This window comes from Rhea pennata, chromosome Z (assembly GCF_028389875.1).
Source record: "Rhea pennata isolate bPtePen1 chromosome Z, bPtePen1.pri, whole genome shotgun sequence".
In the NCBI taxonomy this organism is placed as follows: domain Eukaryota; kingdom Metazoa; phylum Chordata; class Aves; order Rheiformes; family Rheidae; genus Rhea; species Rhea pennata.
In genome coordinates this window covers 72,972,365-72,995,262 of record NC_084702.1, presented here as the reverse complement: position 1 = coordinate 72,995,262, position 22,898 = coordinate 72,972,365, and the positions used below count along the sequence as shown (strand labels likewise).

General features: G+C 38.0%; 1 protein-coding gene across 5 annotated transcripts in view; it reads right to left on the bottom strand.

Annotated features, from left to right (window-relative positions):
• Positions 1–22,898, bottom strand: part of KIAA1328 (KIAA1328 ortholog) — a 169,288-nt gene that overhangs the window by 22,067 nt on the left and 124,323 nt on the right. For all 5 annotated transcript variants that reach the window (XM_062600282.1, XM_062600281.1, XM_062600284.1 and 2 more), the window contains 2 exons: positions 13,170–13,351; positions 5,415–5,523 (listed from right to left, as the gene is read on the bottom strand). In XM_062600282.1, coding sequence (XP_062456266.1) covers positions 5,415–5,523; positions 13,170–13,351 — 291 coding nt within the window. The remainder of the gene's footprint in view (positions 1–5,414; positions 5,524–13,169; positions 13,352–22,898) is intronic.

The window sequence follows — 22,898 nt, the reverse complement described above, 5'->3', positions numbered from 1 at the left end:
GAAATATAATCAAGGCGTATCATTTTCATGACTGAACCCAATTCTAGGTTTCCCAAGAGTCAGTCTGCACAGGTGAAATCTGATTTCAACCCAAGCTGGAAATGTCCTATTGTTAAATTTGGGTTTGATCCCAATCCTGGTTTCACATCTACACTTCTTCACCCCAGAGACTTCAAAGCTTTTAGTGGTAATAACAGAACACTGTAGATAAGGAGAAGTGTTTCCCCTTTTGGAATCAGTTTCTGAAGCAGCATTCCAGAGCAAGGATGTGAAATGAAAATGATTACTGCAAATTGGTTTGCTACCACAACATACCCTCATTGTAAAATTTCTTTCATAGTGTACCATGAAAAATTTGGTTCTCAAAATGAACTTGAATTTTAAATCCTGATCATTCAAAACTGCTTTAGTATATTTCCATTGGCTGGTTTTTTTTTTTTTTTTGGTAAACAAACTCCAAGTCTATAATGACAACCATTGACCTAATTAAACAGTTCTACTTCTGATAGTCATGATTCTCTAAAGGAAAGGTGACTTAGATTTTGAATTTACATACTTTCAAAGGAGAAGTTATCTCTGTTCCAGCCTCTTAACCACTGTCTTTTAGATACAAGCACTAGAAAACTATCTAACAGTCTCTTTTCATACTGGTCTTTAACAGGAAGAGAGACCTGGCCCAAACACCATCAAGATCAGGTGCACAGGATCATAATACAGCCGGTAAACAAAGCCTCTATAAAGAGTGTCGAAGTGCTCACCATTTGGGTCAGGCAGTTGGAGTGGGATCAATGTTAGATATAAGTAAATGAGAAGGCAAAAGAGGAGAATTGTGAGCTCTGAGCAAAGAAACCTATAATGCACTTCTTATAAAGCGCTGTAAATTTCACATTTATTTTGTAAGTATGAGATAGATGGGTTATTTCTACATACAGAGGTGCCCAACTAAAATCAAGATAAGTGATATTAATGTCCTATGGTCAGTATTATTGAACCTCGAAAGCAATAAACTATGAGTCGATAAATATTACATTTGCAACATAGTTAACATTCTTCTACTGTCTCTGGCACTTATTACACATTGTAACCGCAAGTCTACAATACATTATTCATATTTGGGGTGTCACTGAGTGATGGATTGCTGTAAGAGAGGCTGTCCTTTAAATAAATCAACAAATAAAAATGCAAATGTTAACATTTTCAGCCACAACTTTTTCCATCTTGAATGGGGAATGAAAATTTCACATTATATCGACAGCCAGCGGAGAGAACAATTAACAACCTACACTGTGAATAAGGGAGATTAATTTGCAAACGTCTCATTTTATCACTTGCAATGGAACTATATTGGACTTTCTGTACAACTAGCTCTCCTAAGGAATTGAAAAAAATTGTGTCTCCGATCATGCTCATCATCTACCTCACCACACCCTTGCAGACACTTAATTCCTTTAAATGTTCAAAAGTTAAGTCTGGAATGAAAGTTCTCTCTTCTTCTTCCTTCTTTTGAATACTGAATCATGTTTGATACAAGGGGGGAAAAAATCTGTTTCTTTAGAAGTACTTGTCTAGATTCTGTAGGAGAAAGAACTTTATATTATCATCTTAAGAGTAGAACCATATATAAACATCCAACACACAGACCTGAAGGGCAACTACTGCATAAGTAAGGCAAAAGCTTAAATCTCATCACTGTCACATTACCTAAATACTCAGCATAGCAGATCTATTCTACACTATTCCAATGTGCATTACTAAGTATAGAGCTCTGCACATTATATTTTGTATCAGATATTAATTTGCTTAAAAGTCCTTGAATAAACATTCACCTGAGATGTGCTCAGCAACTGGGTAAATAGTTCTGTTTTTAAAATGTCCCTAAACACAAATTTAGGCAATACAATCAGTTTATAAAAACTCTGACATGCCACTGTGGTCTAACACATAATAATACAGCTAGAAGGAATATTATATTGCAGGAACTTTTAAATCGCTTATTTTAATGGCTATAAGAAACTTCAAGACAATACATTCAGCTAGTATTAAAGCTGTGATTTAAAACCACAACAAGAAAAAACAGGCTTAATGCCAAAATCAGAATATCACTCAATCCTTTAATTTACCTAACTATTCCTAAATTCACTTCTTAGATGCCCAGAGTAAAAAATGTAACAGGAGAATTATCTGTTTCCATGGTGAGCAGAACAACCTTTGCTTATGTCTTGTAAGCGCTTGATTATCTGCGGCGTTATATGACTTACTGAGTCAAACTCGACACTACAAGGGTTTCAAGGTGGGGAGAGCCAGACAATTGCACTGGGGCTGTAATCACATTAAATGGTCTTTCACAACAGCACTATTTACAACTTTTTTTTTTTTTTTTTTTTTTTTTTTAGAAAGAATGGCTCAATATTTTGATTTAAACCAGTTTCATTTCTGTTTTGCAACACATTTGTTTTGCTGAAATCAGTGCTTGATTATACCTGAAGTAAGATCTAGTTTCTGTAAAAACTTCTTTGTTACTAAATGAAAGCATACAAATGTCATTACTTCCCCCCCCCCCCCCCTCAAGCTTCCTTCCAGCTCACAGACAAAAATCAGTGTTTTGCTTCTAGGCAAACAGCAATTACAAGGAAGACATCCCTGGTCACCAAAAAGGTGATGCTTAAGACTGTCAGACAGAACTGTGCTTTAGGGATAAAGAACAGAACTTATTCTTCCAAATTTGTCCAGCCCCAGCCTTGATTTTTTTCCCACACATATTGGCTTTGGTTTAGATTAAAAAGTACATGGAGTAGAAAACCTTTCCAAATCTGCTGTGAACATAATTTCAAAGGCCCCATGCAGGTGTAGACACATGGCTTAATAACATTGTACAGTCAAACATGCAATGCTTGGCTGTATTCTGAAAAGCAGAGGTAGGCATGCATAAAACCATGACAGGCAAACAAATTCACTATTAGTCTAACCTCAGCATGCCAAGTAACGAAATACTATTTTTCTTGCAGAAATATCATTAAAACCACCCTGCGAATAACCATTCTGAGAGCCACAAGCTTGGTCCTTCTGCACTACAAATCTCAAAACACCCATCTTTACCTTCCAGGGACACTTATTTCTTGCCCCAGAGGGGATTCATTCAATGAGAGGGAAGAAAGTAGCACTGCGGTATTTCTTCCTCAGGTGGGGGGCAGCTTTAACACACACCGAAGCCTCCGTTTGAGCCCTGCCAGGAAAGGCTATCAAGCCAACACATCCTTACCTGCCATGCCTGCTTATTCAGGCAGCCCGCTCCAGAAGCTGAGCTAGCACCCTAACACCTCGCGGTGGCAGGGAGCTTCTGTCACTTCCCAGCACCTTCTCCCTGGCAGACTTTCCATTGCTACTTGCAGAGTGCCAGGGTTTGTGCTAGTTAAAGCTGGCACAAACATGAGTTGAAGCTAGTCGTCTAAATTTAAATAGTCAAAAGTAATTATATTTACATGTACTGCCGAATAAATAAATTTGCTCTTAGGCTAAGGCTCTGTGCTGCAAGTCCCATGCCAACTGTTGTGGTTAAGCTGTTAAACCCCCAAATCATGGATTATAACAAACATGCTGACAAACCCTTAACTTTAGTGGCACAAAAGCAGCAATAATTCTCAATATTGATTAATTTAGTTAGTTAAACCTGCAGTCTAAGCTTATAACCATTCAGTGATAAATTGAGACTGACCTGCTGCTCAAGCAGGTTTTTTTGATGAAGGATAGGATCAGCTTTAGGTCTCTACAGAAATACTTGTCCATTTACCACTTTCAATTAGAGAAGGCCATGAGTAAGGGAAAGCGCAACATGGCTGCCTAAACTGTTCAATTATACTTCAAGCACCAACAGAGAGAAAGTGAGTGAGCGAGCACAGGATAGATCATCCTAGAAATACGTGATTTTTCAAAATTTGTCATCAACTGGTAAAATAAACCTTTAAAGATGACAGCTAATCAGACTGTTTTTACACTCATCACTTTATCTGATACAATTTCTAACAGCATATTTCAGCAATTATTTTACTCCCCTCTCTGGAAAAGAATGGGCCATCGATCCTCTTGAATAAAATCCCTTTTTTCTGAACAGTTGTTGTATGATGTGAGTAATTGTCTTATATCTGCTCCTCAGTGCTTGAATGGAAACTTCACTTATCACTATTAAATGGTATCAAACAATCTCTTATTCACATTCTATCTGATATTACTGACTTCCAAAGGTAACCCTTGCCTCCAAAAGAAATGCTTAGGCAACCCTGCAGTTTCTGCTTGTTTAAATATACCGTTACTTTTGGGAAACAGAGTCTAATCCACCTCAGTTCTTAAATCCTCCCAGAATTATCATCTTTTCCTTCAGAAGACAAAAAAAAAAAAAAAAAAAAAAAAAAAAAAGTGTTTCCATAGCAAGTAAGTACAAATTTGTCAATATTGATAGTGGGTTTTCACCTATTGTGTATCGCAAGTTCCCTCAGAAAATAGAAATAAGACTGCCAGATGCTGCCAAGAATACAGGGATGATATCAAGCATACATTTTCCTAGTCCACTGGGCCAAGAAAAGATTAAATCTGACTCAAGCCCTCTCATTCTCCAAAAAACATTTAACTCTTCTCATGAACTGTCATATGTTCTAGCCATTCCACTGCACAAAGCCATCCAACTAATGGTGTAAAATATAGCAAATTCATCGTTTAATCTGCATTTATTCTGTTGGCTTAACTAAAGATTTTATTACTAGAAAATGTGAGAGATGATAAAGAACAGCAAGGACTGCATGTTGCTTTTTTAAACACTTATGACTGGAATTGTAATCCTGCCCAAAGAAGGCTAAGTTGTTTTTAGACTCGTAAGAGTAACAACAATGCTGCTTTCTGTTTCTTCATTGGAGCAGAAGTGATAATGCTTTTCCAGTGCATTTAGTGCAGATATATAGTATAATCAGGAACTGCTGACTTAATGTGATTTTGTTGCTTGTCATTAAGTATAAAATAACTGTGGTACAAAACATTTAAAAAGAAATGCCATTTGATAAAATATGGGGGAAGATACAGGGGATTAAAATCTTTAAGTGGATTTAAAACCTAACAGGGGTTAACATCATCCATTCAAATTATTTACAAATGCATTTAACGTGTCAGGACTTCGAACATAAAATACTTTCTGTTCAAAATCTAAGTAAAATTAAAGTGTTAGAACTTGGTGTATTCCTGCTTTTCTTATTCTAACAAGCAATTTAAGGCTTACTATAAATGTCAAAAGGATATGGCAGTTTTTAGTTTATATTAACCAGCTTGTGCTAACATGAAACATCATAGAAATTCAGCCACTTTTCTGCATCTAGGGGATATTGATGGTTGCATTTGTAGAATCTTAAACCAGAGATTACCCAGCAGCTTACCGCGAACTGTCACGCTGTATTGGCGATGTAGCTGTGGTTACAAACTCTTTACTGCTGCCTATCAGCACAGGAGATGTGGCTGCATCCTTTCTTGGCCCTGAAGTTTTCCCTGCAAAAGGAATTGAAGATAATGAAGGTAGATATTAGTGGCTAGTAAGTTTTGGGCAGCTACTTCATGATTCCACATTATTACAAACACCATGACCAAAAGTTGTGCCATTCTTTGGTGTACTGTACATACAGTGAGATGGCGAACAAGTCATTATCGGTTGAAAACATTGTGCAGTGTCACTGCATTCTGAAATGCCTTTCAGAATCATGCAGAATAATATTTATATAATAAGCCATACACTACAGCCTATACCTTTCCATCTGAGGTTTGATAGACTTGCACTGTTATTTCTAATAATGGCCCACATGATCCAGTTCTACAGATGCAGCTCTTGTGATCTTCTGTAAGAGGTTATTTTTTCCAAGTTTGTTTTAAATATCCCTATAACAATATTTTGCCTTCAGTAAAACAGAAATGTTTGTTCACCCCTTCTTTTTCTAAAAATAATCTTGGAATTAAAAAATAATTTAGGTTGGAAGATGAAGTCTGGAGATCATCTAGTACAACACTCGAGTCAAAGCAAAGCTCCCCAGTACAAGAGAGACATGGAGCTACTGAAGAGAGTCCAGTGTAGGGCTGCAAAGATTATCACCTGCCCTCTGAGGAACGGCTGCGAGAGCTGGGCCTCTTCAGCCTGGGGAAGAGAAGACTGAGGGGGGATCTGATCAATGTGTACAAGTACCTGAAGGGAGGGTGTCAGGGGGACGGGGACAAACTCTTTTCAGTTGTCCCGTGTGACAGGACAAGAGGCAATGGGCAGAAATTGAAGCACAGGCAGTTCTGCCTGAACGTGAGGGGGAATTTCTTCCCTGTGAGAGTGTCGGAGCACTGGACCAGGTTGCCCAGAGAGGTTGTGGAGTCTCCTTCTCTGGAGATCTTCAAGGCCCGCGTGGATGCAACCCTGTCTACCATGCTCTAGGTGACCCTGCTGAGCAGGGAGGTTGGACTAGATGATCTCCAGAGGTCCCTTCCAACCTTACTGATTCTATGATTCTATGAGTGAGTCCAGTGAAGGGCTACTAAGATGATGAAGAAACTGGAGCATCTCTCCTATGAGGAAAGACTGAGAGCTAGGCCTTTTCAGCCTGGAGAAGAGAAGACTAAGGAGGGATTTTATCAATGTATACAAATATCTGAAGAGAGAGCGTGAAGAGGATGGGACTAGACTTTTTTCGGTGATGCCCAGCAGTAGGCCAACAAGAAAGGGGCACAAACTGAAACACAGGAAGTTCCATCTGAACATGAGGAAAAACTACTTTAGTGCGAGGGTGCCTGGTTTCCTCCATCTTACAGTTAGCTTGCCCAGTTCATATCTCACCAATCTGGCTCTGAGAAAACTATAGGAGTTAAATCAAAGGCTTTGCTGAAATCAAGGTAAGCAACATCCACCGTTCTCCCCTTGTCTATAGAACCAGTCATCCCATCACAGAATGCAATCAGGTTGTTAAGGTATGATTTGCCTTTAGTAAATTCATACTGGCTGTTCCAATCATCTCCTTGTCTTTCATATGTTTGCAAACAGCTTCTAGGAGGATCTGCTTCATAATCTTCCCAGGGACAGAGATATTCCTTAGATCTACCTCCTTGCTCTTCTTGAAGATAGATGTGACATTTGCCTTTTTCCAATAATCAGGAACTGTCCTGGATTGCCATGACCTTTCAAAGATGAGAGTGAGCCTCTCAGTGATACTGCTCAGATCTCTCAGCACCCTCAGATGCATCCTGTCTTGTTCCATGCATGGACTTAGGTATGTCCAAGAGGCTTAAGCCCTCCTTAACTATGTCTTCCTCTACAGCTGGCAATGCATCATTCCACAAACTATGCCACTAGGCTCAGGGACACCAGAGGGCAAATTTTATCAGTAAAAACAGGCATCGAAGACCTCATTCCTTTTTTGTGCTTTGTTACTAGATACCCTATCCCTCTGAGTAGAGGGCCAACCTCTTTCTTAGCCTTCCTTTTGCTGCTGATAAATCTATAAAAACCCTTCCTCTTATAACCCCTTTATAACTTTCTCTAGTTTCAACTTGAGCTGATCTCTCAGATATGAGCTGAGATGTGGCTTTCCTTACTCCAACCCTGTATGCTACAGCTATCTCTTCATTCCCCTCCCACACGGTCCAACTCTGCTTCCACCTACTGTATATTTCCTTTTTGAAGTGAAGCTTAGGCAAGAGCTCTATGTTCACCCATACTGACATATAGAGAGAATGGACAATTCTTGTGCTTTGAGGAGGCATCCTTGAAGATCACCGAGTTGTCCTGAGTCCCTCTCCCCTCCAAAGGATTCTACTAAACAGATCTCTAAGTTAAAATCTGCCCTCTTGAAATGCTGAGTTGCAATTCTACTGCAAGTCTTACCCACATAATGACTAAATATTTCTGGGCTCTCTGAACAGTATTGTTATCTACCATCCATGCTGAAATATATTAAAGTTGGAATTCCAGCATCAGTGCACAATTTCTGTAGGTTTATGGATGTCTAAGAGACGATCATTATTTAAAATACAGTGTTGATTTAAGATGTACAAAAATACATGCATATAATCTAGCAAAACCATGTGTTTTAATGTATGTTATAGGAAGGCTAACAAAAGAATGTGTTCTTATTGCCCTGCTCTAATGTATTGTGCTTCAGCATTATATAGTGAAAGCTCTCACTAATACTTAATTACCATTGAAGGAATTCTTAGAAATATCATGGGAAAATACATTGATTGTGTGTCCCTGGCAACTTGGTAAAGTGCCAGTCCATGATGAGTAGGTAGGCATATAAAGATTGGAACTCTCTTGCTTGGACATTTGGCTTTATGACTGAATATGAAATATTTAGAAACCATTTCACGTGACAGTGGTATGAGGCAGCTGGATTTTAAGAAACTAATACTGAAGTAATAAAAACCTGGTGAGCTTGGGAGAATATATTCAGTTCCTTGTACAAGAAAAGGCTGGCACATTGTCAACACACTGAATTCAAAGAAAAGTAGATATATTTCTCTGAAAAAGAAAATATGCGGACTCAGAAGTGGCCAATACAGCCTCAAGGGGACTGTTCAAAGGCCCAAATTTGAAAACATTACTAGGGCTAGAAACAGAAAACAAGAAAAGGAACTAAGTAGGAATATACTTAGGCTGTTAGGATGCACAGAGATAAAACAGGAGTAGAAAGAAATCCTGAATTAGTGAATATAAAAAAAACCCTTTTAAAATACATCTCAAAAAAGGCGTATGAGTCTATTGAGGGGAAAAAAAACATCAAAGAGAAAGTAGGTCTATGAATAAATGAAGAAGATTAAATCAATAATGATCTTAAAATGGCCAAGCTACTAATAATTTTAAAATACACTAAGAGAAAAAAAAATAAAGAAAAGGAATATTGGCAACTAGGAGGTAATGAAGACCTTGTTGATGTATAATACCTGCTTATATGAAGCTGATGAAAAGAAATTATCAAGGGGAAAAAAAAAGACACAAATTCTTTAGTCTGAAGGATATATATTTCAGGGCTAAAGGGAATTAGCTAATGAATTTATGAAGTGACTGGTAATTATTTATGAAAAGTCATAGAGAACTGGGGTGATACAAATGACAGCAAATTAATTAGATCTGCAGGTGTTGGAAGACATTATGAGACTGGAGAAGATACAGATGATCTAGAGAAGCAAGAAACACAGGAAAAGAATAGGCACATTCACCCTGGAAAAAGAAAGCTCATGCATGGTGCAAATAATCCAAACCCTGATACCAATGGAAAGTGAGAACCTGGAGTAGCACAGAATAACTAAAAAAAAACCTAGAGGTAAGCCTGCAGGCTGAGCTACCCACAAAGCAAATTACAGATGTCTTCTAAATGGTAATGTTAAGAATACTATTTTCAATTTGCTTAACTTGAATGATTTAAGTTAGTTCAAAAATTCAAATAACTATATATTTCTGCTTGACAAACAGACAACTAAAGCTTGAAGAAAGCAGAGGAAATAAAGCAGCCTACATTTTTGAAAGTATAAGCACTGAGAATGAAGAAAAATTGTTGAGACTGGTTGAGGCAGTAATGGGATGAAAGCAAGCAATGGAAAATCTAGGTTGATAATCATGAAAGAAATCTTTATGAATCAGATAATACTAATATTCGTAATACTTAACATTTATATAGTACTTCACATCTTCAAAGCACTTCAGTAATATTAACTAATTGCTCTATTCGATTGTAGGGAAGAGTCTTCCCTCAAGGGAAGAAGTTCCAGAATTGCTAAGAAGCCACATTAGAAAACCCACTGAAAAACAAACACTATAGAGAAAAATCAGCCCCTGGAAAAGTGTGGATATTATGAGCTAAAAGCATTCTTCCTTCTCTATTTTTTTCTTTTACATATGGAAAGGAAATCTATGAATGTTAATACAATATAATGTAAAAGCTTCTCCAAAAAAGGAAAAATAGTTCCTTCTTTGTTTCAATATAAAGACATTAAGAAGGGGGTAAAGGGGAAATCTTTATAAAAGGAAGCATAGAGAAGCAAAGTGCTTAATATGATAAAATGTAATGGACAGGATCTAGTTTAGTTTCCCAGCCCAAAAGCAAAATTATCTAGGGTGGAGAGGAAGAGAAACACACATTTTTATACTCTAGTTCTTTTTAACTAGACAAGTTGTTAGACTTTAGTACAGATTGACATAGCTGCTGGTGACACCAATAAAAACAATTTACTGCTGAAAAGATTCAAGACTTGAGGATTGTTTCATCTGCTTAAAGTTTTGCTGGTAAAACTAAAAAAGTTTGGCTACAAGACACAAACACCTACTACAGCACAGGAACAAAAATTAAGGAACAAACAATAGGAGACAAAAAGCATCAGTGAAAGAATAAAAGCTGATTGTCAAAGCATGGCTGGTCCTGTAAGTTTATAGCCTGAAAAGAGAACAGAAATGCAGGTGATGGGACCAAAGTAATGATGGTTTTTGCCTCATTAATAAACACCTACAGGGAGAAGGGAAAGTGGGTTTCTTAAGACATTATGCCTTCCAAATTCACCACTCAGTATAATAAGCCATCTGTGGGCAGTAGACTCTTCCACCATTCCAGCATGGCCATGATTTACTGACTACTCATTTTATTGTATCAAAACAAAATCTAAGAGTACAAAGGTAGTAAAATAGGAAAACATCAAAATCTGATACAATTGCATATGTTGCTGTGGAGAAACACTTATGAGTTGCAGTGTGGCCAGATACACACATTATTCCCAGTCGCGCAGACAGATTATACTGTATTGCTACAGAGTCAAAGGCCTACAACAGAACTGGCACTGCACTAACTTGTGCTGGGAGATGGTCTCCAACCTAATATATTTACAATTTAAATAGACAAGACAGACTAAAGGCATGAGAAAAACAAACATTTCTAGTGCTAATATAAAATTTGACTGTTGAAAAGTTTTCAGCAGATGTGTTTCTACGTGTATATATCCAGACACTGCTGCTTTGTGATCTGAAACGTCACATGAAAGTACATGGCTAATAACATCAAGTTTCATGTCTCAAGACATCATTTTATTGACTTCATTCCCTTTCCCCACATTGCATGGCTTAGCTAGAGCACAGTTAAATGCACTGCAGCATAGGGATCTGTTTCTATTGACACAACAGGTACTGACCACTGTCTGAGACAGACTTTCAGGCTAATGGCCCAGTCCTTGGATGAAGTAAGGTAAATCCCACAATTTTATAGGACTTACCAAAGAAAACAGTATTTGTATTTCTGGTTTAATTTTTTTTTAGAAGCTACATAATAGCTTCCTAATAAAAGAATAAATTTTGAAGCAGCAGTCTCAGTTCAGCAACAGATGGTATGATCTACCAGAAATAAGGACAGAGACAGAAAATGTCCAGAGCTAACTAGCATTAAGAAACTTGACATTGTGCCCTGGTGATCTTCACTGATGGAAAAAACACTTTACAAGTATGTGTGTATACCTGTTAAAGGAGTCCAAACATATAACAGAGGGAAGCCAATTAAAAAGGTACTAAATACAGAAGACTTCAACTCCAGTGATTAGTGCTAGATAATTTGCCTTGTGATAAACAAGCCATTCAAATCAGTAATAGACCTGAGGTTGTTCCACAGCTTGAAAACATTTCTCTGAACTTTATCTGGTGTCACAGCAAGTGTCAATGTTTATAAGTTAAATTTTGCCATGCAGCTCTATGTCTTCAAAGTTAGCAATCGCAGTAAGTGTTTTTTAGAAGATAGCCAGGTTCTTCAGACATCATGCTGACCACTGCAATCACTCGATCAGCATAGGTGCAGCTTGGTTGCTACGTGCAATAGCCAGGTGTAGCTTGTAACTTCTTCTAAGTACTAAAATGAAATGAATGAATGAAAGAGAGGTTGGGTTCGATTTTTTTTTTAAATCTGTGGAAAATAAATTACTTTTTTGGGGACTATCCCTATCCAAGGAACAAAACCCATCATCCAACAACTGTGAAAAATCTCAATTTCATCACTACAGTACTGAGAGGAGGGGGAGAGAAGGAAGAGGAAAAGTGAAGAAAAAAATAATGATAGCTGAAAAAAACATAAAAGAAAACCATCAGTGAAAATTGCCCCTGAAACTTTGCAGAATTGTAACGGTTTTCTCTTGCTTAAATTGATTGGTGTAGCAATGTTATAAAATGACTATTAGGATTCATTGTGCACAACAGAAAGTGTGAAATGTCAGCAGACTATACAGCAAAAGTAATGGGTCCTGAACCCCTGTTAGTCAAAAATGATTTTGTTTCAAATTAGAAATTGATTTTTTTGGACACAAGCCCTTTACAGGCTTCCAACTTTTGTAGCTGTGCCTTGGAAGAGATTAACCTCAGCCACTGTTTGGGTCCAGGCTGATGATACCCTTTTGAAAGTTTCTTCACAGGGACTGCTTTTTAATGTTGGTACGGTCTTAACCAATAACACAAGTTATTTGTTCCTTTGAGAACTGCACCACATTTCTTCTCATTTTGCCATTTTCTTTATTTTTATGCTGACATATACAGCAAACTGGCTGACAAGTAAAAAAAAAAAAAAAAAAAAAAAGGGCAAGCTAGCTCATAATCGAAGCATGGATTATGTTCAAGGCTCAGCAGTGAAACATCCGCGCTGCTTTTGTTCCCAACCCTTTCTGCCCCTAAGGAAGGCTGTTTTCTCTGCTCCTTAAGTGGAGGTGCAAAACTAAAGGAAGGATAGATTCTAGTTCTACAGATATCCCTGCGTGGCAAAATATCAGGTTGTAATGGTGGAGCCATTACTTGGGGAGGAAAAGAATGTGAAGAAGATTACATTTCAAGAACAAGCCCCACTGCACTTTTTCTCTGCTTGCTGGGAAAGCAAAAAGAATTGTTGAAGTAGCTTTTTGAGATTAAAGGGCTATTTTTTCCCTTCCATCAGGAACACCAACCATGAAGATCACTTATTACTTTCAAGGCTTTTTACACTATTACTTTAAACGTAGCTCCCTCCTCTTGGGCTGCTTTAAGCAACTTGCAGTCCTCTCCCTTTAATCATCCATTTTGTTTATCCACTCCTGAACACACACATATAGTTTCTAAATGTCATCAGTGCACTCATGGAGCTGCAATACAGTATGCTTCATATGCTTCACCTTACCTTTCCTTGACCTGCTGGCTACCCTCTTGGCCTGCATTAGAAGGGCTTGCCCATCTTCCACAGTTGCACTAAAACCAACTGTTTTCTTCCCGGAACTGCTTTCACCACTGCTTCCTGATGGTTTGGAGGATTTGCTTGGAGGCGTTCTGGGAAAGTAATCTTCACATTTTGACACAGGTAAACTGGGAGGAAAGAAAAGTCACACACGATTACATGAGGCGTTCACAGTTGCCTTTTCACTGCAGCTTTGCTGAACCCTTGAAAGTGTACATCAAATGGCCTTTTGGATCATACCTATGGAAGTTTATAGAGGCAGACTGAGCCAGAATTTCTCTCTCTGATGATTAGTTAGTTAGTTGACAGGTTATCTAGTGATACATGTTGTGAGCCACACAAGAAATTTTAGTTAATAAGAGCTTAACTAAGAAGGAGAAAAAGAAATGATGATAGTTTGCTGTTACTAAAATTTAGAGGTGTTTTGCACACAAGGGTCTCAGTTCTGCTGCCTGAACCATTGCTGCCTTTGATATTGTCTGTGAAAGGAACATGTGCACTCCAAAAGCAAGACCCACACAGGCAAGAGCTTCCAGAAACAATTGAGAGTAACAAGGGTGGCAAGGATCTGGAAACAGGAGACAAGTCGATGCCTTGCAAAGACATATTGCCGAGGACTGCTTTCCTCGACCCAGCTGTGTGGCAAGATTGCCTTGTTTCCACGTCAACGTGCTCCAACCTCCTACCCAACCCAGAGTAAACTTATCCATGCAGACACTAGCAACATTTTGGCAATTATGTTTGGAGTCTCCCATAGCTGGCATATTGCCTAAAGCATTAAGTCCTAGATTTTCTGAGTGGCTGGGATCTGGGATCTAGACACAGAAAGGACTTTGTCCAGCATGTGGAGCAAAGCTGGAAAAAATCGTATTTGAAAAGAAATGTTCACTTTCGTAAGAAGGAGGCAAACCAGAGAAGAATTTGTAGGAAGAAAACTGGGGTCCTGGTTTGCAAAAGGGAAGCAGGAAGAGGATAAGGAAACAGAAACACAAGAAAATGGGACAGAGAACAACCAAAAAACTGGTGGGAGAGCATGTAGTGCAGCAAGTGTGATAGATTTGACAGGGTTAAAAAAGAGGCAGTTAACCAAAGGAGCAGTGGAGAACGCCCAGTTAGAACACAGCTCCTTCAAGTCTAGGCATGATCTTAAACACCTTGCACAGATAGAGCCAAGATGCAAATTTGTTGATGTGGAGCAAGCATGACTGCAGTCACCACAGACACACACAATCAGAAAAAAGGTTAGGAATACAGGAAGTTAGAGATCATCTTTCTCTCAGTAAACCACAGTACAAATTAACACAAAAGCTTCAGAAATGTTGGGATCTCACAGATGCTGCAGCCCACAGATGCACACAGGAAGAATATAACTATAACTACTTCTGTGGCCTTATCAACATACATTTCCCTTAGGATAACCTACCACTTCTACATTCTGCTCTCAGGAAAAAGATAAAGCCTTAAATAAGGATATCCAACAGGCATACATCATTAGCCCCATAATTTAAGTATATATGCATATACATACACATATACATATATACATACACACACACACACACACACATATAAAAAAATGGGATGATCCATATGGAAGGAATACAGTTCAACTCAAGTTACACTGTTCTACTCGCAAGCACGGGGGGAACACACGGCCTTCTGAAGTTAATGTAAGAGTACACAAATTATTTTTCTGTGCAAGCACCAATTTTTGTATGGGCAATGCAAAGAGCACTACCATATTACATTATTTGAAGTATTGTTTTATGGAGGCTGATTCACAAAATAAAGATGTAAATACCTTTTACATAAAAGATCACACTACTGAAGTTACTGTACATCTGAAAAAAGCAGGTATCTGATCTTCCCACCAGAAAATGATAGCTGAATTAAAAGTTTAAAATCAATGTGCTGTATAAGTCATTGTTTAATAGGGCCCACTGCGCCTGTTTGACAATTAGTATTACTCCTGTATTATTAATGCAGAACATTTCGATAATGGCTCACGACCTGTAATAACTGGCTGAAGTGTTGGATAAAACTTCTCTGAATAACCACCGTTTACTTTAGAGCTTCAAACTGCATGGCTGCTAATAATACTGCAAAGTGCTATTAAAATTTATGGTGGACAAAATTAGTAACTTATTTGAATTATATGAAACTAACCTACTAATTCCGGAAACCCAGAGCACAGCAAGAGGTGGGTCTGAACCCTAACAACCAATTAAAGAGTTTTAAGATACATCGTTTGACCAGATTTCTATGATAATGCAGGGCTCTATATTTTATTCTTCTACATCTAGATGATTAACAGCATGTAAAAATTTTGAGGTAGTCATTATTTAGATGCTTTCTGAGCCTTTAAAGTACATTTAATTACAACCTACAGATCTGTGAAGACGGTGACCTTTGTCTTGTAGAGGAGGAGGAGGCGTTTACTCTGCTGGTGAGTGATACCTTTTAGATGGTGAGGTTACCTCCAGAATACTGAGCTGTGGTTTAGATAACGCTATGCCAGAGGGAATTCAAAGGGAAACAGACATGAAGAGGAAGTTAGAGGAGCTAATTTATGAGGAAATAACACAAGCAAGAGTATGTGGCATTTATAGCTCACTAAACAATGAATTAGAGCCTGGATCTTCAGTATTTAATCAAGGAAAGCTCACTCTAAAGTTTTGCTCAAGTAAGGATAAAGAATCAAACTGAAAAATGACAAGCACTTAATCTGAGATGTGTACAAAACAGAGGAAAAAGGATAATGCAGAGATTTACACACACACAGAAAAAGAAGAAAGTCAATAATTAGCAATGTGTCAAAATTAAGCAAAGAAAATGTGAGGAAAGAGCTATTTCAGCACAAACTTATTCAGCTATGGAATAATTAGTAAAACTAAAGACGTAACTATTGCAATCTGAGAAATTCAAAACTAACGCGTGGTCCAAAGGGATCAGGTAGCGATACTAAGAGACCAGACAGGTCATTCTCTATTTTCAGTTTCGGCCATCCATCATATCACTCAAACATAAACTGGTCAGTAGGACCTCCTGTAGGGCTGTATCTGATGAATTTTCATAATATTTCCTGAAACTACGCAACAGAGAAGATAGGTTTTTAAGGTCTTTATTTAGCCTATCTCATCTACACACTAAGGCAGGAGTGGCAAGGTAGTATTACCAGAAAAGAAGCAAGCCTCAACATCACTGCCTCCTTATGAATATCGAAATACTTCAACAACAAAGGAAAACATACCTTGAACAGTTTGCCATTTTGTGTATGTTATATCGCGATAGCCTTGCTGAGCTTGAATAGCAAATTTTAAATATCATTCAGGACCCACAGAATACTGCTAGTATTTGCATTCCTTAAAAAGTAGAAAAACATTAACCTTTTGTTTTATTGAATTAAAATGCCATGGAAATGCTGGTGTAGTCTTCAGAGACTGAAATACTTTTACAAAGAAGAATAGCTGTCATTTATTAGACACAAAGAACAATTACTTGATAGGATGCTTTCTGACAAAAAGCAGATTGGTATTCTCATCATAGAAAAGGCATTGTAAAAAAACCCAGCACAGACCTCTGAGACTTGAATAATTTAAAGCTGCATTTGGTGCAATTTGAATTTTTCTTTAGGGAGGCAAAGTTAAATACCTTTAATTTGTTCTAATTATTTCAAATTTGCAAGTTAATTATGGCTGATCATTAAATAACAAAAAGGACTATCGTCTCCATAGAGTTTTACCTCCTACCCTCTGCATTACTTAAGCTAGATTTTAGTATGCATGAATTAACTTTCTAAATAATCACACGGTTTGACTAAATGGCTCAGTAAAATGAGCTCTGATCCTCAGAATAAGCATTAATGGACATTAGAAAGGCTATTGGGACCCATGTTACTTACATTATAAGTATTTTTAATGGGGTCTTATTTACTAATCTTTATGTACTGTTCAAGTTAGGGCACTATATAGATACATTATTCTGCTTTAATAGAGGAAAGTCAGTTCTTCAAGATACTAAAACAAATGTCCATTTAGAGCCAACTAAACTCATTTTTAAATTAATGCAGGAAAACTCTGATAGAATTTGACTTGCTTTATCTGCTCATCATGATGAATCAATCCAGCATAATGGCAGCCCTGGTCTGAAAATGGAGTTTTACAGATCTATTGATGTGCTAAGCTACTCAAGCAGCTAAGACTCTTGCCACACAGCAGCGTTTACTATCAACATGCGTATACCTAAAAGGTTTAATCTCCTTCCTACTCCATACCTAGTGCTCCTAGTCATTGATTCTAAACTCGGATCCTCACCTTTCATTGAACTCTGATCTTTCCACACATTTTTCAGAGCAGATCAGTGGTATCGAGAGAACACAACTATCTTATAACTAGTCAGAAACCCAAAATGCAAGGCAGTTCGTGCCTCCAGTATGTATGTTCAACAGATGGCTGTCTTAATAGTACCCTACAGCGCCCTGTTGAGACAAGGGCTTGGGAGTTTTACCATCATCAAACTAACAGATTGTCTTGATAGGTTAGGTCCAAAAGCAAACACATTGGAATGCTATTTTCCTGCTTTGCAAATTCTGTTTTAAAAATAAAATAATTAACAGTTCATGTGTGCAATCTGCTGCAATTATATCAGGCCAAGAATGCATAACACTTAATGATGCAAAACTGGTGATAAGTAGGCAACCTAAGCAATATGTTTTTGTAGCTGGAACCCCTATTGCCATTTCAGATGTGGTTTGACAAGCTGGCTGAAAATTATTCTTTTTTTTCTCTCCCTTTGGCCGGGAGAGTTTTAAGCCAGATCAGTTTTCAGACCCAGCTCAGTGTAAAGCAGCAGTATCACAAATGCTGGACATAGAAGGAAGTGCCAATACATAATAGGGGTCCAAATTTAGGTCAGTTCAAATCAAGTTACCAAACTGCACCTTTGAACACTACCAGTTCCAAAGTGCAACTGTCTGTGAAGTTGACACAGACAGAAAAGAAGATCTGTAGAGTTTGGACGAGTGGCTGTAGGAAGCAAGTTCATTGGTCTCCTGTGCAAACACTCCTTTTCTCAGGCCTTCGCTGGGGTACACCCTATCAGGTGTAACTCTAATCCATGTAAACCTCTACTTCCAAAATATCTAAATATCTCAGAGTTTTCACGGGTTTTTTTTTTTCTGAGAACTCATGAGGTGAGGAAATGTGATTACCATCATCCACGCCTGGGAACAGAAGTAAAGAGAGGATGAAAGGTGATCCGGTAAAGAACCTGGGCCCCAAAACAGCAGGTGAACAGACATGGAAGAAAACCAGAACAACTTCCAATCGCTCAACTCACCAACAAAAGGAGACACCTAAAGGTGGTGCATGTTCCACATTAGATCTGCTTAAAGCTAATTGTGAAAAAACCCTTGACAACAGAGTTACAGGAGAAGACCCTCCTTAGTACATCTTCACCCACAACCTGGAATCCTCCTCCAAGGCAACATATCCTGCCCCTTCTTTCTATCAGAGTAGGGGAGAAACACATTGAGATGTTAAAAACTGGAGCAGCACATGGGAGAGGAGGGAGATTGGTCCACTTACTGCTGCTTTTGTAGGGCTGTTATGGGGGTGCACAACCCAGCTTTACTCAGCCATCCCACTGTAACAGAGGCAGAGTGTTGCAGGCAAAAAAGAAATGCATGAAATGAACTTCAGGGCCATCTCCCATCACTGAACATGATCACCCTTGCATTCCTTATGACAAAAGCAATCTGTTCCTGTCAGCAGATTAACAGTGCTCAAAACACACTATTAAAATTTGAAAGCCTATTTAATATTGAAATAAAGAATGTTTGAAAAAAAGAAGAAATCAAGCTTAATATTTTTCCCCTCCTTTAAAAAGCAGGGGAAATATCCTATTCCAATACAGACCCTGAAGGCCATTTTCAAGCCTAGAGTGAGATTTTGTGGCCCAATTATGAAACCTGGCATTTTGAGGCTTATGTTAGATGCATCAGCATGTTAATGACACTGGTGGGATCCAGTGCATGTTAATAAGAGACAGCTGCTTTCCTTTCTAGAGAACATGTTCATTTATAGTTTTGAGATCTTCAGGACAGAGCTCATCTCCTTTCTCATGTATTTTTCTACGTAAAAGGTAGGAGGGCAGGGACAGATGCGAAACATCTCAGTAGACAATGAGACTTTTATAACCGAAATAAAAATATTATCAAACCTGCCTGTAATGAAGGGATTTCTTTTTCCTTACAGAAATCATATGTAGACAGTGATTGCCTACAATCTACTTGTCAATGTGCACACAATAAGGAGTGATGTAGAGCTTTCAGTTCTTACAGTCTTTTTTAGGCTCACTGTCCCGTAATTCAGTAACATATATGGCTGTATCAGTTTTATCTGACCTGATATATTCACTCTGTTTTTCCTTTCTGTTGAATTGTCTCTCTTGGATCTGCTGCATTTGTTTCACTTCTCTCTCATCTTGGAGAAGTTACACAGGCAACTACACTAAAAGCTTTTTCATATATTGTGCTCTAGCAGTGTATCCATAGCACAGGTCCTCCGGACCACTCTTTCAAAGAGACCAGTTCCTTCCCCATTCCCTCAGTGAGTGGTGCTCAGAGCATTTAATTCCAGCAGTGAGAACTGAGGGCACATACGCCCTTAATTAGCAATGACCTATTAGATCATATGAGCCATAGGTGAAACTCTGGCCTCACTGAATCAATCAAAATATTGCCTTTATCTTCAATGAAGTTGCTATTTCATTTAATATATGCAGTTAAAGGTCCATTTGTAGCAAGTAATAAGTTAAATTCTGCCTAAAATTATCTTCATGTCTTTTCTTTGAAGCCTTGTCCTCATTCCACTTTAAGTTAGTTATATGTCAACTGCCCACCAGCACCTTTCCCACATATGTTAAAGAGTTTCCCTAATAAACAGCTGAAATGAGCTCTGATTACTTTCTCTCTTTTCCTCTGAATCTACAGAAAAATCCAACATCAAGCTTTTCAGGCAGTCATACAGGAACGACCACAAAAAGCGGACTGGCAAAGCTTTAGCAGGACAAAATGCTGTGATTGTGTGTTTGGCCTTTCTTGCAGAGCAGTGTGGAGCAGCTGTCGTTGCAGCAAGCAGTGCTGTCAGCTTCACAAAAGAAAGTCATGTAAATGTCAAGTCATAGGTATAAAAACAATCTTTCAAAACACTGTCTGTGCATCTGAAAAGCCTGCCTGCCTGCCACCAGTGAAAGTAGCACAAGAAAATGATGCAAATCTCTGTTTAGGGCAAAGTTTTTGAATTAAACCCAAACTTCTCCAGTAGATCAAACTGCGTAACGCTCCTTCAGGAGAAGGATCACATGCTCTTCAGAGAAATGAGCCTGTCTTGGTGCCTTATCCAGAATACTCCTGTTTGGCTGAGAGCTGCTTCTGTTCGTTGAGCAAGTTGCACTTCATAGATGCTAACTTTCAATATTCAGGATACTGGCATGATAAACTCTCATTCCCACTTTCTAAGTGAGGAGATGGAAGAACAGAAAGTTAAAAGCTTCTCACATTGACAGCAACAAAAATGAACAACCTCAGCAAATACATTAGCTCTTAGGAATCTTGAGGTGAACTCCTGGCTCACTGACTATTCTTCTGATATCACAGGGAACATGTTGCAAGCAAAAATCTTTCATAAATGCATCAAATCCCATAATAAACAATTAGAGTTTTTATCTTTGCGGTTCTTATGAAGCAGCTGTCCTTGAATCTGAGTATTCTAGTGAATAGGAACCATTACCACTGAGCTAACACAGCAGCACACTTACAAGACCCATCTTTTCCAATCAAAAATCTGTCTCCTTTTTCTACTTTATCTGTACCACATGATGATTGAATTAAGCATTTTAACTATAGATTATTACTGTTCTTCATTGTTACAAGTCTGTCAGCACTGTAGTCTTACAGATCTTGGAACCAGCAAATCTGCTATCTGGAGAGTCTAAAGCTGTATGCTTTACTCTATGCTATACTCCATAGCTATATGCTATGCTTTGAAGCTATACTATGAAGACATCTCAAATGCCTTCACATCAGAATACTATCAAATGGTATTATATACTATCCCATTTCTATTGGAAACACCCATTCTGATGCATCTTTGAACTTCTCTAGCCATTTTTTATGATTAAATTACATCTGTGGGACAGAGTCATTCTATCATTTAGTAGTATATTAATGATGTACTACTACACTAGTAGTAATCTTTATTATATTCCTTAGTAAAATGAAAATACTGAGATTGTTTATTGATCTGTTTAAAAAAAAAATTCCTAGAGCCTAAAGAAGTAAATAGAGAAGACCTCAAAGTACACTTAGATTGGTGGATTACCATACCCAGCAGATGTAGGTTTGACAAGGTAGTTCTTGGTAATATTAAAAAATTAACTTTTGGCAACTTCTGTTGCCTTTAATCCAATAAAGCTACTTATTTCATAGAGTTTTCTTGATGGCTATGAAAAAGTGACTGAAAAATCAGTCACTTATTGTAAGTATTTAAATACAGACATAGATGCCTATCTGAAGGCTTACAACGCTAAAATCTTGGCCTGTGTCTTGCACAAAAACACACCAAAGATTTCCTTTTGATGCAAGAATTTTATGTGAACGTGACAGCATCACAAAACACTAATTCAATCAAGATGTTTATAGAACATGTTACACTTTTTTCTGTTCCTATATTCAGGAAAAAAGGCATAATAAAATTCAAACTGGACAGGAACTATTCCATTGATAAAAGGTAAACATCTCTTTTAAAACCATTTAGTGAAACACACATTATCAGACATTAATGTCCAATATCAAGCAAAGAAAAAAAAAAATCATCGCCAGAGGCTATGTGAAGTTGTGGGTTCCGTGCAGGCCCTGGCCCACAGTTTCCCTGCTCACAAAACCTAAACATTACTTTGTTAGGCCAGACACAAATGTCTTTGGCTGTGTTAGTTATAGCAACAGCTGGCAAATAAAAGGCAATTATATTTTACCAGGCAACAGAAATGAACTGAGCTTAGGTCTTGGAAGTCTGTCTTTGCATAGGTTTGTTAAAATCTGGAAATACCTGTTCAGAACAGCAACCACCAGTGCCTTATGATATGTGTCTTTTTACTGAATATATAGGTGCTATATAAATTTAGCCCTTCTCTCGAAAACTACGTTCTGAACAAGATGCAAGATGTAGGTGCAGATTATGGGAATCCAAAGGGTTTGGTTTTTTAAAAAAGAAAAAAGGAAAAAAAGATTAACTAGATTAACTACACTCAGATCCAACAGAAGGGACTACAATTACATAAAGAGATGAAGCCTGACAGAAGGCTGAAGTTACTTGCATATTGTTTCAGGTTAACCTCTTAAGTGTGCTAGAAACCATATGTAAACTTTTCCATATGGAAGAGCTGATGACTTGCTACTTCAGTTAAATTACAATACTAATCTCCTTAGGCTACTGGTGATATCTTTAGAATACAATTCAAATGTTAGGGGGACACACTAAGCAGAGACCATCCTTTTGGTTAGGGGAAAGAGCAGGACTAGTTCACAGTGCTAGAGAGCACCATTCCTTTCTGTCAGAAACTCAGCAAATTAGGATTAGGGGTGAGGAGGAAAAAAAGTGTAAATTCTGCTGAAAA